At 45.9% G+C, this 18,141-nt stretch overlaps 1 protein-coding gene across 10 annotated transcripts in view; it reads right to left on the reverse strand.

The window, feature by feature from the left end:
- RNF216 (ring finger protein 216) overlaps window positions 1-18,141 on the reverse strand; it is a 76,397-nt gene that overhangs the window by 37,995 nt on the left and 20,261 nt on the right. For all 10 annotated transcript variants that reach the window (XM_059861246.1, XM_059861244.1, XM_059861243.1 and 7 more), the window contains 8 exons: window positions 15,450-15,552; window positions 14,436-14,600; window positions 13,343-13,457; window positions 12,924-13,063; window positions 11,953-12,003; window positions 10,853-10,990; window positions 9,504-9,652; window positions 8,979-9,057 (listed from right to left, as the gene is read on the reverse strand). In XM_059861246.1, the coding sequence (XP_059717229.1) occupies window positions 8,979-9,057; window positions 9,504-9,652; window positions 10,853-10,990; window positions 11,953-12,003; window positions 12,924-13,063; window positions 13,343-13,457; window positions 14,436-14,600; window positions 15,450-15,552 (940 nt within the window). The remainder of the gene's footprint in view (window positions 1-8,978; window positions 9,058-9,503; window positions 9,653-10,852; window positions 10,991-11,952; window positions 12,004-12,923; window positions 13,064-13,342; window positions 13,458-14,435; window positions 14,601-15,449; window positions 15,553-18,141) is intronic.

An 18,141-nucleotide genomic window follows, 5' to 3' on the forward strand; every position in this document is an offset into this window, starting at 1 on the left:
GGGTTTGTAGTTTACTGCTGACCGATGCATTTCAGCTGTTGTGACTATTCAAAGACGATGGCGTGCGTTTAGAGATGACCTTCTCTGACTGTCACTTACCATAAGAGTCGACACATTTTACACTCGGTGACACTCCCATCTTCACACGTGCCCCCCTCTCAAGGGGAAAGCTAACACAACAGACAACTGTTCACACCAGGTCTCCAAGGGATGCCAGATTCCCAAGCGGATGCTTTGCCCAATTGAGTGAAGAGGCACAGCTCCATTAACCAGAAGCAAGCAATTCCTCATGCCCAATATTCACAGGTTAATTGCTGCATCCCTAAAATAATGTTCTGGTTTAATAGCAGCTGTATTCTCTCACATGGAGCAGAGTGAGCTGTTTGCTGCTGTGGGATGCCCTTGGTGCTACCAAGGACAATCTGAACGCACCGAGCATGACAGGCTCTCGCTGAATGCAAAAATAAACGCAGCCACTTTGCTTCCTCAGCCTTTGACACCAACAGGGGAAGGGGCTTCCTGCTACAGCAATGAGGCACATGTGAATTTTGTGATGCTTGAAGTGCTGCCAGGCAGAACACAACCCATCACTCCAATTCTCTGCTGCTGGAAATTACAGGTCCATTAACCCTTCTCTGTGCGTGAGATGCTTCTCCCAACTGCACACAGCAAATAAGCAAAGAGGATGTGCATTGTAAGTGTGCACAGGTGTGCTCCAGGGTAAAGGAGGCATTTCCAATGCAAACCTGCCCATACACACAGTTCCTCTCCAGTTCTGATGCTATCATTTTATGATGACAACATTTCCTGACCCAGTTTCTATCTTGCTCCCCATTCCTCTGGTACAAGTAGTAATTAGTAATGTCAGTGCTCTGGCTGAGTTGCTACAGTCCATTAATAATGCAAGAGTAGTAACAGAGAGAGAGCAGAAGAAAGAGGCTTGAAGGTTAAAAGCAATAAGAGAATGCATTTTGGGGGACATTGGAAGGGGAGAGGAGAAGAGGAGGAGAATTGCTGGCCTACTGAGATTATAAACCATACACTTCAAAACACATCATTCCTTTCAGGTGGAAGTGGTGGGTGAGTCAGTCATGGCTAATAAGAGGATAATATGCAAATAGGAATGACACACAGAGGTGATTTTTACTACATTAGAAGTAAACTTGTGTTTCACCTTCCCTTTGCCCCTCCAACCTGCTGCCTCACCACTTGGTGTTCCCATTTCCCCGTTACTCATGTTTCAGAGGTCAGTGGTAACCTGGGATCCCACACATGACACACACTGAAGTTTCCTCTCTGCAGAGAATTTCTGTTGAGACCAGCCTGTACCTGCCCATCTACAGCCAAACCTTTAATGCCACTAATCCATCTGCTCCGGGCACACCTTAACCCCAGGCTCTACTGAAGCTGTTTATGACATGTCCTGTGAACCTAAAATAGAGCTGGGTTTGAACAGGTAACCCAGCATTTCCCCAGGCTTCCAAGGCTTGGGAATCTCCTCTGACTGACAGCAGCTCCCTCGAGAGCAACAGCTTCACCCCCACCTGAAGCACACAATCCTCCCCATGACATTGAATAAAGCTGCTGGGACTGCATCCTCTACTGCATCACCTGGGAACTTGGTTTTTTCCTTTTATGTTCTCCTTTTCCTGCTATGCCCAGCATAGAACCAAAGCAATAAAGGAGCCTGTAGGTTTGGTGATGATTCTTTGACTGTTCCTATTGCTGAATGAGAACTCACATGAAGAGTGAAAGGGCTGAAGTGTCTCTGCATGCCAGGAAGGTGGCTGGTTTGGAGCTGACTCTGCTCCAACACTGAAAAGCAGGGATCTTCTACAGGAAGATTTTTAAGACAACTGAACTCATTCTGAAAGGTCTCCTGTCCTGTTTGGCATTTACAGCTTCCTACATGGTACCAGGCCTCTTTTGAGTGATGATGTACAAAGCAACACATGTGCTCTTTCCACTACCTGAAGTCACACACGTCACTCCCTCTTGAAATATATATTTCAAAAAATCAAGCTAATCAATGTTATAATTTAACTGCAGCACAGCTCATCTGACACTTGAGAACTACTCCAAAGTCCTCCAGCACAAAGGGCTTGGATGACTACCCAGAAAGCATAAAAACCCAGCAGGCTCATTGAGATTAACTCAGAAGAATGGCAAAGGAAGGGGAAAAAAAAGGAAAGATCAGCTTCAGAACTGCATGGTGGTTTGGGCCTTTCAAGTATCACTTCCTCTGTGGAGAGGAAGTGAGAGAAGCTGGAGGTTCTCAGATACAAACAGCTTCCCCTCCACAACAATGACAGAAAAGGATGGGTGCTTTTAAAAAGAAAAAAAAAAGAAAAAAAAGAAAAAAGAAAAGCAGGCCAGCCCTGAACACACTGTGACCAAATTAGGAAACAAACTCCACTGACAGCCTCCAGAATGGCCATCATCTGCAGCAGCCTTGTGTTAGCTCAGGAAGTCTGATGACTGTGTCATCTGCTGAAATCTGTTTATGTGCAAACAGAAAGGAGAAGCAAAACACCTCCCCACACTCCCTGCACCAGGTTAGGCCATCCCAAGGAGTCATCAGTGCCCAGACTCGATGCTATTCCAAACCTCTGCTGCTGACTCACGCCCCTCCAAAGATAACTCTGTCCTGGAAGCACTAAGGTACAGCAAAATTAGGTGCATGGGGTTTTTTAAGTGCATTTTTTAAGTGGTTAGCTGTGGCAGATGAAGCTGAGGCTAGAGATCAGTGATTACTACGACAGGAATGTGAGGGGGAGGAAAGAGAAGGAAGATACAGCTTCTTGAGTAAGGTCAGAACAATGTTTTTAATTTGCCTTGGGAACAGCCTTTTTCCATCCCCTCCAACATCCATTTCCACTGCAGCAGCAAAATGATAACCCTGCTGCAACACTCTGAAATACACCAGGCAGGGTTTTAACCTTAAACTGCTGTGAAAGGACCTGCACTGAGCTCACAGCAGTCCCAGAACAATTGGTGGCACTGCTACCCTGCTGTGGGGACACACAAGTGACTGAGCAAAGTTGCTTCACTGTTTAAAAATAAAATAAAAAAGAAAAAAAAAATGAGGGAATCTGAGCACTTTGGTCCATACAGAGATTTAGGGTTTCTCCCTGAGGTTAGGTTGACCATGTTACATTACTGCCACTCTTGTCTGCATGAGACAGAAGAAAACCCTCTTGTCCCTTTCATTTTCAAAGGGTTTGAGGAGGAAATGGCAAAGCTGCCAGCTCATCTCAGCCTGCAGCAGGTCTCAGCCTCAGCACAACTACAGCTTTCAGGGGCCTTCCAGCTCCAGGAGTCTGGCTATGGCCACTCTGCCAATTCTCCACATTCAAGGGAGCCAACAGTCTTTCACAACCCACTCAGGGTGTTCTTATCCAATTCCTCATGGAATCCATCACCTATCTCCAAAGACAGTCACCATAAATCAGAACTGACCATCACAGGTGTGCTGTTTCTCTCAGTGTTCCCTTGGCCTAAATAGTTGCAGGCTCCCTTTGCCCAGGGACAAAAGGCTAAACAAGATGTTGAAGCTTAAATTTCCATCTCCACATGAAGATTTTATTTTATTTCTTCTGAACCTTTAGGTTTATTACTTCTGAACCTTTCCCCAGCAAAGGACAAAGCTATGAATGGAAGGTAGCACTGCTCCCTCGTATGAACCTGGCACAGAGGCACTCACTGGTCAGTGAACAGCCTTTTCAACTGGCTTTTCACTGACTGGATATTGCTGTACAAGGCAGAAAGCAAGCTTTTTTTACAAGGAGTAAGCTTTGCTGCTCCAAATTGCACTGACTTACACAGTTCATTTTTAAAGGGACTAGCCTGAGTTCCTGCTTTCAGCAGCTTTCCCTCCCACCCCTCTGCAAGAGACAGATACCCCATTTAATCTGACCTCTTTCCTCAGGTCCATTTCCAGGCTGGGCCTCACCCTCTCCTCCTGTCAGACTCATTTATCAAGTGAAGCATTTCCACATACCACTGCATAAATAGACTTGACCTTGTTAAAGCAGCAGCAGCACCTGAGCTCCCACTGATGGAGTCTCTCCACCCCACCACAGCAATTAACCCAGCCCACTCCTGCCCTCTTTCCAGGTGGGGTATTCTCAAAGCTTCTACAGCCCTTTCCTATGTGTCTCAAAGGGTGACAAGCTGGCAAGCAGTGATTTGGAGTGATCATTGTGCCTTCTTCTCTGGAAAGGGGAATTTAGGACCAACTTACTGCTGGCACCGTTTAATTCTGGCAACTGCTCCTGTCCATTCCAAGCACACAGCAAAAATCATGGTGTAAGACACTACCCCCAGCCCGTGGCCTTCCCTTGTTCCCCTTGCAGTTTCCTCCCAGGATAAGCAGCTTGCCCAGCATAAATCTGGGGATGAGAAGATCTCCCAACTCTCAGCACTCCCCAGGCAACTCTGACCCTCCCCACCTCGATGGCACAGCCCACGTGGTTCAGCGCACGTGCCCGTCCTCCACGGGACTGTACTTTTAAGGTTTGCTGTACCACAAACTCTCTCCTGTTATCTATCTCCCTTTAGAACCTGGCAATAAAACCTAGTGGGGTGTTATCTGCTGCCTACAATCACCTCAACCCCACCTTCGACCTTGGTCCCTCCCTCTGGCCCATCCCTGTGCGGAGATAGGGAAGGAGGCGCGCTCCGATAGCATCGCGCTCGCCCTGCCTGTGGCTCGGCACCGGCACCGCGGCTGCAGCCGAGCCTCAATGTCCTTTTATGGAAGAAAAATGAAAATCGCCTGCCCAGCCGTGGAGAGCCTGAGCTGGGCTGAGCCGAGCTGACAGACGGAAACTCGCCATTTGTTGTGGTTTTGGCACCCAGAACGCCCGGAGAGTTCCCATGTGCACTGCAAGTTTAAAAAGGGCGCAGTGGAGAGCTCCAGAGCAGGAGGTGTTGGGGATGCAGTGCTCAGGAGGAAGGTGGCAGAGCCATGAAGAGATGGCTTAGAGAATTCTGCTGACATGGACACCTGGGAGACAGGTCTCCAGATCCAAGCAGACACAGGCATGAATGCTCCATTCCCAAGCCTGATCCCTGGAAGTGTTCAAGGCCAAGACAGAGCCCTAAGCAACCTGCTCTAGTGGAAAATGTCCCTGGCCATGGTGGGAGAGGGGGCTGAGAATGAATGGTCTTTAAGGGTCCTTTCAACCCAAACCATTCTGTAGTTCTATGAAGACATGTAACAAGGTCATCCTCACCACACTTCCCTCTCTTCCTTGTCCCAGCAAATTTTCTTAAAAGACACAGGAGGATGGGAATTTAAACAAAGGAGCTGGGACTTGAGGTCATTGTCACCAAGAAGAAATTAGCAAAGGGTCTGCCACAACAAATGCCACCTTCGGCTCTGCTCTGTACTAAAGCTGTGGGGCTAAGCTCCAAGTAACAATCAAATCCAAATAAACAGGCTCAAAAAAAAACATACGGATAATAGCAATAAGAATGTCTGAACAGAGAATGAGATGGGGCCACGGGACTTTCAAAATGTTTGCTCTGCTGTCAGGAAGCTGAATGAGACAGCAGACTTCAACAGCTGGGAAAACATGTTGCAAAACATGGAGAATTAAGTAATTCTCCATATGTATATCCTACTCTGAGGCATTCTGGACAAGCTCAATTTCTCCAACCAGGACAATCTTTTTTTCCATGTTGCACACGCACCCTGCCAGCTACAAATCCTGATACAGTTTAAGCCTAAATCCACAGCACATCTGGAGTCGGGCAGGGCAGCTCTGGGCAGCATGGCCCAGCCTTTAGCACAGAAGTAATGGGCCCTGTGGTATGTGTTGGATGACATCCTTGGACAGCTGTGTCATCCTGAACATATCCCCTGCTGCTGGGTGCTGGATTACACAAACAGTTCCCCCTACACTCCATAAAACACTCCTAAGCAGTGTTACCCACCTCTGAACCACAAGCAGCTGCATGTGCCTTGCTGTACCAGGTACAGAGATCACAGGTGTCACAGTATCACCCTCACCTCCTTCTGCAAATTTAGGTCTTGTTGATCAAGCAGTAATTTATTTCAGCAAGACCCCTCCTCTCAGAGCCATGCAAACCACTCAGTGCGACTCACACTCATTATGGGTGCTGGTGGTGCCCTGCTAAGAGTGGCTGTGTTCAGGCACAGCTCGGTGCAAGTTTAAACCTGCCTCACTTCCAGCAGAAAATGAAGGCTTAAAGCAGCTGGGTGCATCTGTTCCTAGCCAGCACCTCCAAATCAATCCCAAGACATGGAACAGCTTAATAAGGCGTGCCCTAAAACACAGAGTCTCAGTGCTGCTAATTAAAACAACATGAGGATTGCTGGTGACCAGAGAGCCTAAGCTGAAGATGAAAGGCCAAAGAGGAGAAATTTTATCCATCTGAGATAGGCACATCAATGCTCAAGGCAGTCCCCAAACACACTGTGGATGCACAGGCCAAGGACAATGCCATCCCACACTATGCAGCCACATGCCATCACCACTTACACCCAGCCAGCACTGACCCAGACAACTGGGTACCATAAAGCAATTAAAATTCCATGCTGTGAAAAGGAGTTTTAAGGAAAACTCTTGGAAATGCAAGTCCCTGCAATGTGGCCTGGCTATGAAAGGAGTGCTGGGGGTTTCAAGCTCTCCGCTGCTCCGTGCATGCATTATTTCCATGGCAACAGCAGCTTTCAGCTCCCCATCTCTTGCTGGCTGAAAGCCCTGCAGTGCTTTGTGCTGAGACTGCAAAGAAGGGAAACCATCTCCCTCTCCCACAACACGGCGCCAGGGCCGGCAGCAGCAGCTGGGAACAAAAGCCTTGTCTTCAGCATTGTGGGGTCTTGGGAGGAGGGAGGCTGAGCAGAGAGGATGGACTTCCTTTTCTGGTGGAAAATAGCATTTCCCCCACCATGCAGAAGTGCACCCTCACCTCCCAGTGCTGCACAACTCAACCAGCAACATGTGCCTTTCCTTGTTTTACCACAGGTGCCAGTTTTGGGTTGCTCTGTAGTGCTGGGAGGAGGAATGTGCATCGTTGGAGCTGAGAAATTTGAGTGCTGCTTCCATGCAGGGATCCCTCCAAGATGGAGGACTGGAAAACCCTCCTGTTACCAAGAAGCCTGGCTCCATGTGCAGTCAGAAGCCTATTACAGAGCAAAACCTCAATACTCAGCCAAACCTGAGTGAAAGCTGCCTCTGCCCCAGCACCAGCTCAGACTGCACACACACAGAATGCATTGTAGGGTGGCTTGGAGATAAGTGGTCTTTTTCCTTGGCTAACTAAGCTTTTCCTCCACCCTGCTATTTGTCATATTAGGATTCTAGCCCTGGCCACCTAACCAGGAGCCAAACTTGACGCCACACAGCTGGAGCCACAGTGGCCCTGGCAGATGGTGCCAGCTCATCTGCATGCTCCCCGTGCAGCTGGGCACTCACAGGAGGCAGGGCAGCTCCGCCTGTTGCTCAAGCTACAATTAGCCACATTTTGGCCCCTGCAAGGTGCAAATAACTGGAACTACAGGTGAGTTGCACAGGCAGTGACCTGGGTAGAGCTCTTACTGTTGAGCCCAGCATACAGACACAGAGCCAAAGTGAAGGCTTGCAGCTGGTTCACATCACTTGCTTTACAACCTATCCATAGCTGGCCCAAATATGAATGAACCTCCCTGCAAGATTTAATGGAGACCCCGAGGGTATCAACACAAACTCCCAAAGCCAGACAAAGGATCCAGGTGATGGAGCACAGTGATACAACAGGTCCACCATCTGGTCCTCCTCTCCCTACCCTCAAAGAGCTCTGAGATTTTGGGAGAGACATTTTGACCTTCCCCTTTCTACATTTCCCCTTGCTTTAGGTTCAGCTATGTGAGCGCAGTCCTTCCAACCCGAGAGGGACTCCTTCCAGGATCAGTCATCACCACCAGCAAGTCTGCCAGAGGCACTGCTAGCAAAGCCAATGCATCCTCTCCAAGCTCTGTGGAGTTCCCTAGATTAGCCCTTTCCTCCCTTAGGGCAACCATTTCCTGCAAGCAAGAGCATTAACTGAAATTCTTCATTCTGGAGAGAGAGGAGATAGCAGGAATATGAAGAACCACTGCAGCTGATGCTGAGCCACCACATCCTGCTATTCAAATTCCTCACCCTCGACTTCAAATCCTGAAGTCGTTAAAGACTTCTAAGAAGAGCACAAAGCTACTCAGCAGATTTTCAGCTAATGAATCAACACAAGCTGTCCAGGAAACCAGAAATCCAGCCCACTGGAATGCTGTAACCCCAGGGAGGGGGGGAACAGGCAGTACACTAGGAAGGAAATGAAACAGTGAAGCAGTAGGAAAGGAACATTTCAGCACTGATCCCTCTTACCATGGTTACTCTGCTGCATTGCACGTTTCAGGGAAAAAGCAACTTCAATTCATTTTGCCCATTGAAGGGTTCATGTTTTTCAAGCACAAATTCTGTTTTTTAGTGCTGACACATGTACATTTTGAAAACAGCTTGGCTTTTGCAAAAACAGTTAGAAAAAAATTGAGATTTAAACGTGAATCAACATTGCCACCTAGTGCCTAGCAAACCTCCTTGCCCCAACACCAGGACATTCCTTTCCCCATTGTGAAAGGTAGATGTTAACATATTTCATAAACAGCTCTCCCCCCCACAAAGTAAGTTCAATTTTCACACCAGAGCTCAGTGCTGGCAACTTCAATTTCTCCAGACAGCAGAATTTAACTGTCTATTAGGCTTTTTTAGCCAACACCTGTCAAGAAAAGACAGGACACTTCCTCTATCAACAGTGCCCTGAAATTCACCTGTCCAGGCACCCAATTTTATAGAAGATCAGTAGGATCCAGCAAACACTTGGCTGCCCTATGCAGTCACACGAGATACTGCTACCAGGAAGGGTGAACTGTCCTCCCAGCTCTCCTGCCCAACACTCCAGAAGAGACCAAATATGAAGTAAGCCCCAATTACCTTTCTGCAGCGGGGATTGGGGCAGCTGAACCGCTTCACGTCGCTGTCCAGTAGAGCTGGGAAGTTACAGAAGGGACACCTGTAGCCCAAAACAAGATGCCATTAATGCAGAATGCCAAACATAGCTTTGCTGAAAGCTGATTTAGTCAAATAGCTGCATGGAAGTTGCTAAGGCTGCCAACCCATTGCCTGTTGCCAGGATGTGCTGACTATTGCCTTTTTGCTCATATTTCTTCAATCACTTCCCCGTTTGCAATCAAAATATTATATGCTCAGCACTGCTTTTGACCATGTAATTTAGTGGATCAGCACAGAGTTGGCAAGCAAGTCTTGGGGGAGACAAGTCTATTGAATTTTAATCTGCTCCTAGTCAAAGGCAGAACAAAAACAGACCTGGGAAGGCAGAAGACTGAATTTATAATCCAGCTCTTTAAAAGCCACCTATCTCAGAGTCAGCACAAACATAGAGTTCCAGGGAACAATTTTCCACAGCAGTAAGTGCAGCACTCTCTGTGGGACACTCACCTGACGAGCTCATCTGCACAGGCAGCAGCCACCTCCTCCTCAGCCTTCCGCTCGTAGTATTTGCAGAGGATGTTCTCTGGAAGCACCTTCTCCAGCTCACTGGTGGGGAAGGAACATGTGCAACTGCCTTCCATGCAGCTGAGCTCTGACTGGGTTTGGAAAGAGGGCTCAGGTTCAGTATGACATTAGCAAAGAGCAACTCAGGATCCAGAACATTTCCAAGCAAATCGGTGCAGAGCCTTGCTCAGACAGAGCAAGAGCTGAGGTCAGCAGATCTCAGAATGACTTGGGTTTTGGGACTTTAAAAATCAACCCGTTCTAAATCCCTGTCATGGGCAGGGACAGCTTCCACTATCCCAGCTTGCTCCAAGCCTTCTCCAGCTTGGTTGGCCTGGAACACTTCCAGGGATGGGGCATCTGCAACTTCTCTGAGTAACCTATGCCAGTGCCCCATAACAAAAAATTTTTCCCAATATCTCATCTAAATCCACCCAAGATGACTGCCAGAGAATGGGTTCACTACAGAAAGAATAAGCCTAATTAAACAAATCAGGCCCCAATCAAGCACTGGGCAGGAAGATGCTGCTGCCAGCAAGGATCACAATTCACTCCAAGTTCACTGTGACCATATATCAGCCCGTTATTATTGTTCAGTCTCTGCTGAGAACCAGCACTCACACACTACATTCTTTTCAATAAAGTCATATAAAATATAGCTGCCAGTTTATACATTTACATGAAATGGATCCCAGAGTACAACAGCATCCCACAGTTTGAGCATCATATCCTGAGGCAAAGGAGCAGACACACTTCAGAGCAGGTTAATGACTTGTTTATAACTCAGCTAAGTACAAGGATAATTGCTAGCTAAATCAGAGACTAAGGAGGTTAGTAGTACCATAGAGGAACCAACCCCCCAATTAAGTTGGGATCACAGTGATATTATGAAGGACAAACACTCTTAGGTAGAAGGAGACAGGCCAAGTCAGAGATAATTGTTCTCTGTGCAGATACCACTGGTTTATTTAGTAGAAAATAAAAACCAAACAAGTTATTGTTTTACTATGAGCACTGTATAAAGTTTTCCTAACAATCAAATTGCTAAGCATAGAGAAAAAAAAAAAAAAAAAGGAGGTTAGTAACCCTGAAATCCTGAGCAAAGATTACATTGTGAAGTTGTTGGCTTCACTAATGGCAAGACTGACTTGGATTTCAGGACACCATTCCATTCAAGTATTTCCTGGGAAGTGCAGTTACATCTGTTTTAAGTAACAGCGCCACACAAACAGCAATGTCATCTCCCAACAGCAATTACCCATTTCCCCCTTGTCCAGTTGTGAAATCCTTACCTTCCCAGAGCCAAAAACTGCCTCCTGAGCATATTTAATTAGGCACTCCTTGCAGAACAAGTGACCATCTGCACACTGAGTCAACTCTTCAAAGGCAAACTCCCCGTAGCAGCAGCGGCACTCGATCATCTGCCCATCCTGCAGCCACCAGAGGAATCAGTATCAAAACATCAACAGCTATAGCAACACACACACACAACTGCAAGCCAGAAAAAACTGCCAGCATTAATGCTAAAAAACAGCTACAGATATACACCATTCCATTAGATATCTTATTTGGTGGTCCAAACTCCCTAAGTGCAATTAGAAACTCAGTTTTAAGTCACTTTGTGTCTACGTGTCCTGCTTGACAGGTTCCAAAGAGCTACAGAACATGCAGTGATTAATAATTCTTAGCTCACAGCAGAGCAGCATTTTGGGTTTGGGAAGCTGCAGTCACAGGGAAGCAGCTTGAGTGTACACTCCACTTTCATGGGGAAAACTAAGAATCAGATCTGTTACCCTCTAAAGGAACACTTACTATTTGCCTGGGCAGACCCTGTCTTGGCCTCTTAACTGTGGAGGTGGAGAAGTTTGCCACTGCTAAAAAGTATAAGTATAGCCCACTTTTCCATGTTTGAAAAGGGAATGCACATTGAAACCAAAATGTAATGCACAGCCGCTGAACTGTTTTCTACATTTTCTCTGAAGCAGAAGAGCTGATTTTCAGGTTTTTAAAGAATTCTTCCTGCAAATGAGGAAGGCCTTCTCACTGGCCAAGCTCCAACAACAGTGGATCTGTTTGAAACAGCCATAAAGAATGAAAGCAAACCTGATGCTATTCTGTTGCAATGTTTGTTCTGAGCAGTGAAGATACAAGCTGAATTACTACAGATCATTACATGCATCAATACTGTCTTGCTGGCCTCAGCTCCTGTCTACCTTTCCTAAAAGCCAGCCAACAAATATTACACAGGTTTTGCCAGCTCAGCAAAAGCAGCAGAGGGAAATGCAGCTTCAGAAAAGCTCCATTCCAGAGCTTAAAGTATCTGTGAAGAAGGAAGTGCAAAACAGTGTCTGTGCACAAGCTGAATTCAACTTAGAACATTATAGATACTGACCTTCTGATACTGCTCCTCGTTCATCTGCAGAGCCAGGAGGAAGTCTGCATGCTGCAAGAGACATGTGCATCTGTATTTACAGAATGGATAAAGCAATTTTCCAAACTCTCCACTCATTTACATTATCTCAGGACTCACAAACCACCATAAAAGGCTCTCTGTCTGCTTGTAACATCACTCAGCCCATCCCTCCAATCCATTAAGCTATTTATGATTCAGCTAAAACAGATGGGAGAAGCAAAGGCAGCAAGAACAAAGAACCAAATTCTGTCTTGTGGGGTTCAGGTTTCCATGGGCAGAGATGATCTCACCCAATGGGCCCCTCCAGAGAACATGAGCTTTTTGTTTCAAAGGAGACCTTATCCATCTGCCTAAGAGACAAGGATCTTTAAGAAGCTACTTTAGAAAGGACTGTGGGTGCAGAGCTGTGAGTTCACTCTTTCCTCAGCCTAGGAGAGGAAGACAACACAGCAGTGGGTGTTGCAGGTTCTGCTTCAAAAGACCCAGTTCTCAGCACAGGACAAACCCTTCTGGAGCCACAGGACTGCCAGCCTGGGGAGGGCAGAGTGAGTGGACACACTGCCTTGGGCCTGGCCATTACTCACCACCAACACTGAGCTGCAATTACATGCCCTAAAGCAGCAGAGAAGCCTGCTATCAGTTAGAGGAAAGAGTTAATTAGTAGAGTTTTCACCACTTCATAGCAAACTCTCCCCTCCAGAAAGGTGTTTGCACAAGCAGCAGCTGCATATTTAAGTAAAAATGAAATTCTGTGCTTGGCTTCTTTCCTTTATAATGGAGTTTCTTGGAAAGAGACATATGTGTAACAGGTAGGGAAGGGGAAAACAGAGTTATTCAATACTTGGTTCACTGTTTGAGTTTCTGTAGGAGACAGATTTTTCATGTTTAGGGCCAAAACTTCAACAGTTGTTGCAGATTTGCACATGATCAAAGCAGCTCCCATCACTCACCTCTGCCATCTCTTTCACTTTCTGCTCATAGAACTCCTGCTCCAGCAGCACTGGGGGCAGAAGGGAGAGCCTGTCATAGGTCCTCCAGTGCCGTCTCTTGTTCTCCAGGAAGAACATGCGCTTCTCAATTTTCACATCCCCTGAAGCAGAGTTAAAGGCTCAATAAAAAGGGATAAAGCAGCCAGAACAAAGCTTAAATCCTTCCTCCTGCATACACCACCAGCTGCAGACTTTCAGCAGCTCACACAGGACTTTACCAAGCAGAGGTGCTAATGAGGAGCATCTCCAAAACAGATACCACTGACAGAAACTCAGCTCTTTTGGGACCACATCTCCTTTCAAGAGTTGCTTTCAGCTGCAAGCCAGTTCTGCTTACAATAATGATGCAGAGAGCACAACACACACAGCTTGGCATTTACCTTGCTCAAATTTGAAGTCTATATAGGAATATTGATTCATTTCTTTCCTCCTTTTTCGTTTCCCGCTGGTTTCGGGAGACAGCTCCTGCCACTTTTTGATAGCATCTGAAAAGGCCTGGAAAACAACATACAGCCTCTAATCCTGTGCCTGGAAGAAAGCAGGAGCACTTAATTCAAGCTGAAGCACTGTACAAACATGGGCATAGGACTGATCCAAAACTAGAAAGCCAAACACTCCAAAGAGAGGCAAATTCACATCTTTCCTCTGCTCACCTTGTTGCTTTATGTACTCAAAGTAATTATTCTATAAAAACAAAACAGGTGAATGATACTTCATAACAGCTCAGCTGTTAATATCAAAGTGGGCACCAGCTGTATTAAACAGAGTTGGTTTGGCTTCTTTTTTTGTTGCTGGGTTTGGCTTCTTGTTTAAAAAGGTGAGGTTCAAATACTCAGTGCTCAATCAGTCAAGAGAACAGACAAGTTTGTTTTAGTCAAGTCCTGGAACAGTAGAGAAACAAGCTCAAGCAAAGGCATATCAGAGGAGCCAATCTAAGTCAAAAACTTGAACCCACACTGACATTCAGTTTGCTGATACTTCAAACAAATGTCTTTGTATCTCCATGACAGTGAAGTTCTTCTATAAGGAATACAGGACTCATGCCACAAGTCATAATAAGACAAAGCAGGACAGTGATACTCAGGCTGCTTCTTAATTCCATGAAGAGAGCAGCAGCAGTTAAATGTTTTAAGATTTAACTAAATGCCAGGGTTTTATTGGCAATTATACTGCACTTCAGTGGCGACATACAGGAACACTTCCCAGTTTAATGCATCACCCACCATGAGGCAGCTCATGTTTCCCCAGCTCTCCTATTAAGGAAAGTAAAAACTTCCTGCAGCATTCTGTCTGGCCAATAAATTTTGAAAATCTCTACTAAATGGATTAAAACTTCTTAAAAGGAAAGGAAGATTATTATAAAACCCATAACCACACAGCAGCAGATGGTACAGTAAGGCCAAAGCCATCACAGTGATCTCTGCAGCCATGGGAGATAAGCCCAGGAAAGAAAACAGACTTGAACTGGAGCACCTTTCGTGTGATTGCATAGTGCCCCTTGAGCTCGTGCAGGGCCCACTTGATGTCCTGGCTGCTCAGCATTTTGAAGTCTGCCATAAGGAGATCAGCTGCCTGAATAAAGCACCTCTGGTCAAGAGGGGCAAGTTTGGAAAAGTCAAAGTAGTCCACTTTAGGCACCTAAGGAGAAAATGAAAAAGATTACAAGGCTGCTATAAATACACCCAGGAATGTCAAAAATGGCTCTCTCAGTGATCAGGGCATTCTGCAAGACCACCCAAAATTCAGAGTATGTGGCACTCAACTCTGAGCACCTTAGCACAGTGTGGGTGCAAAGCCTACTGGCCCAGGCACCTCTGCAGGTGACCTGCACAAGGTAAAATGTAGTTTAAAACCATGGTGTGTGGCTGCCTGAGACAACAAAAAGAAATATTTAGAAAAGTTGTTCACTCCTCATCATGAACAATTTATCAGCTTGAGGTAGAGAAACACTTCCAACAGTAGAAAGAGGTATTCAACATCTCTCCCAGGCCACACAACACCCTCAGAGTGTAGCTCAGAGAGAATTTTTTGTTAAATGGATGGTTTAAAACACAAATTTAAGCATCTGTAGGGAGATTTGCAGTTAGGAGGCTGCAAGGCAATGCCTAAAGGCCTCACAAGAGAGACCTAAGGGCCAAGGCTACTTCATGTGACAGAATGATTGTGGAATTCTTGTCTCAGTTATCAGAATGAACACTTGAGATGGAGCAGTGACAGGTAGGCAGGGCAGAGGGGCTTGCTGGAGGCAACGGAGCAGACACTGTGCAGCTCTGGCACAGCCAAACAGGAAAAGGCTTGGAAGTCATCTTGCAAGCAACTAATTATTGCTATTTAACACTGCCTTACACATACCCAGAGGCCTCCTGTGAAAGCCAGGCTCAGTCAAGCACTCTGCAAACACACACTAATCAAAGCAGACATCCCAAGGTCCACTCAGGCTGAACAGACTGCCCAGAGGCAGCAGGAGATGTGGATACTCTCACTTGCCTTTGTCTCATCTTGGCTGGCAAGCAGGCTGCTGCTGGGGTTTAAAACCACTCTGCCTTCCTTCTTTGGGTAATCTGGATTTTCCAGAAGAAAGTTACAAAGTCTGAAAAGATAAATATAGTTACTTCAGGATTGGGGAGCTCAGGTTCATTTCTCATTTGTCCAGTTTTTAGTATTGGATAATTATGAGGTCACAGTCAAAGCCTGCCCTGTAAGGACCATGGGTGGTCCTGTACTAGAGCAAACTGCAACTAAATGACTGAGAATTAAATGAAAAATAATCAGCTGCGTGGCTGCAGAAGGTAAAGCAAAAAGGTTTGTCTTTCAATAATTAAGTTAACATACATGAAACTTGTATGGACGAGCTACTAATCACCTATGGAAAAAAATAGCACAAAAATCCCTACAAAGGGTCATGTATTCCTCAACAAACTACTACAGATTCAAACTTGAATCAAAGCCTCCATTCTCAATCTACCTTCACATTAAAGCAGCCAGAGCAACCTGCTTTAGTGGAAGATGTCCCTAACCATGGAAGAGGGGCTGGAACTAGGTGATCTTTAATGGCCTTTCCAACCCAAACTATTCTGTGATTCCATGATTAAAGCAGAGACAAAATGAAGTTTAAGATGTGTATCTCCATGGAATACAAACTCTGAATACAAGTTTCATTGTAACAAAGCTTGCAATCACACCAGCATTACCCAAATTCCACTAGAAACTGGTCTGGTGAGAACAGCACTTAGAAAATAACCACTAAAATTGCTGAAATTTTGCCTAATGGCCTGTAAATGCAGCATATGTGAGGTCCTACCACAAACAGTCATAACTGTCAGGTAACTGTAGTTTAACTGATTATTTTACCTTAGAAAAGACTCAGCAAGGGGTTTTCAAATGCCCCATTGGTGGAGAACCACAAACAGTTCAGAAACCCTTCTGAAAGGGCAGCCTGAATCAGGCTCCCACAGCTTTTTCTAAACCCTCACCAAGCAGCTGTGCTGGCTGGGGCAAGTAACACAAGCTGTTCCTCAGTTTCCCCAGCTGCAGAATAGGAACCTTCTGAAAAGAGCCAGGACAAGCAATTAACATTTGTAAAACTATTGGAATGAGAAGGTGCTAGGCTGCAGCAAAGACATAATTGCAGCTAATTTACATTCCTGATGTCAGAAATCAGTCCCTAATTAAGAAATCTGAACTGGCTTGAAGCATTAACCCACTATCAAGGCACGATTACTTTAGCTCTGCTTTCACATTCAAAGCAGGGGCATTTCTTTTTGTTTAATCAGGTATTGACATATTGAGCCAGAAGCTTTTGACTGAGTGTGAATGCTCCTGCACACAAAAGCTGAATAGATGATACCCTGCTAAGAGGGGCTCCCACATCTTATCTTTCACATCAGCTGAAAGTTTTAAGAAGATCATTTCAGGGAAAACAACAAATATCTTGGCACTGAGCATTTAATAGCTTCCAGCTCCCACCTCCTGCCATCCCTTTGGTAAAAGATAACTGTTTTAATCCAACAAAACAGAAACTTCAAGGAGCTCAGATCGTGGCTCTAACGAAAGGGTTTCAGCTGGGGCACGGCCAGGGTACATTTGAACTCTCCTGTATGTTGCCATTTCAACGCTGAGGATTTTGGGGGATGTTGACCTCCAGTGTGTGACAATTAGTTAAGTGGGTCCTGCTGCACAGCACACCCACACTCATGGCACTGTTCATTAATATCTGCACCACAGGACACAGAGCTGGTTAAAAGCCTCACCCCTGCCCAAAACCACTCACCCTTAGTTATTATATTTCAAGCCTGATTCAGCTTGACACACCATAGAGATCAAAAAGACCCTGCCAGCAAGGCTGACCAGTGCTTTGACCCATTTGTTCTCACACAAAAGCTGCAGTGACAACTCAAAAGATGGTTTGGTTAAAGGAATAAAAATATGGAGAAGAAATCTTTATCATCCAGTAAGTGGGTAATGCACCGCTGAGCAGGCACTGTAGCTGGCCTACAGGGAAGCCTGGAAGCACCTTTTCATCTCCCTGGGTCTGTGGCACACAATGGGAGAGAAGAGATTTCGGGAGCAAAAAGGGAAGGAACACATTAAGACTGACAGAAGCCAATAGTGGGATTTAATTCCATCAGGCTTTGCTAAATCCCCCCAGGACACAAACTCGAGTTTTTTTTCACACAATCTGGGAGGGTCCTGCAGCCAGATGCACACCTTCAACAGCCCAACTGCCCCAAGGAATGGCTCTGCTTGTCTTCTATGTTCCCACCACAACCATCCACCGGGAGGTGCACCCAGTCCACGGTGTGGGCACCCCAAAGCTGCTCCACCACTGCAGGGAAAGCACTTCTGAAAGACCAGAAAGAAGTTCTAGTCTGTTGACTTTCTAACCAAGAAGCCCTACTTGGGAGATACAACTTCACAGCACAGGCAGCACAGCAGAATAGGAAATCTGTGCCCAATGATGGCATCACCCTTAGTTCCTCACCAGTTAACTTACTTATGGCCCAATGACTAATTCTAAGCCTCACACACTTAAATGCTGCTTAATTAGTGCCCTAGCTGGAAAGGGCATTGGGTTTATACAAATGAATACTCTGGCAACCAACACCTATTCCTCATTCTTGGATCACCCAGTAACCAGTCTGGACATGCTGGAGATAACAGAGACAGCTGCAGAGGGAGA

Source organism: Haemorhous mexicanus, chromosome 17 (assembly GCF_027477595.1).
Source record: "Haemorhous mexicanus isolate bHaeMex1 chromosome 17, bHaeMex1.pri, whole genome shotgun sequence".
Taxonomy (NCBI): Eukaryota; Metazoa; Chordata; class Aves; order Passeriformes; family Fringillidae; genus Haemorhous; species Haemorhous mexicanus.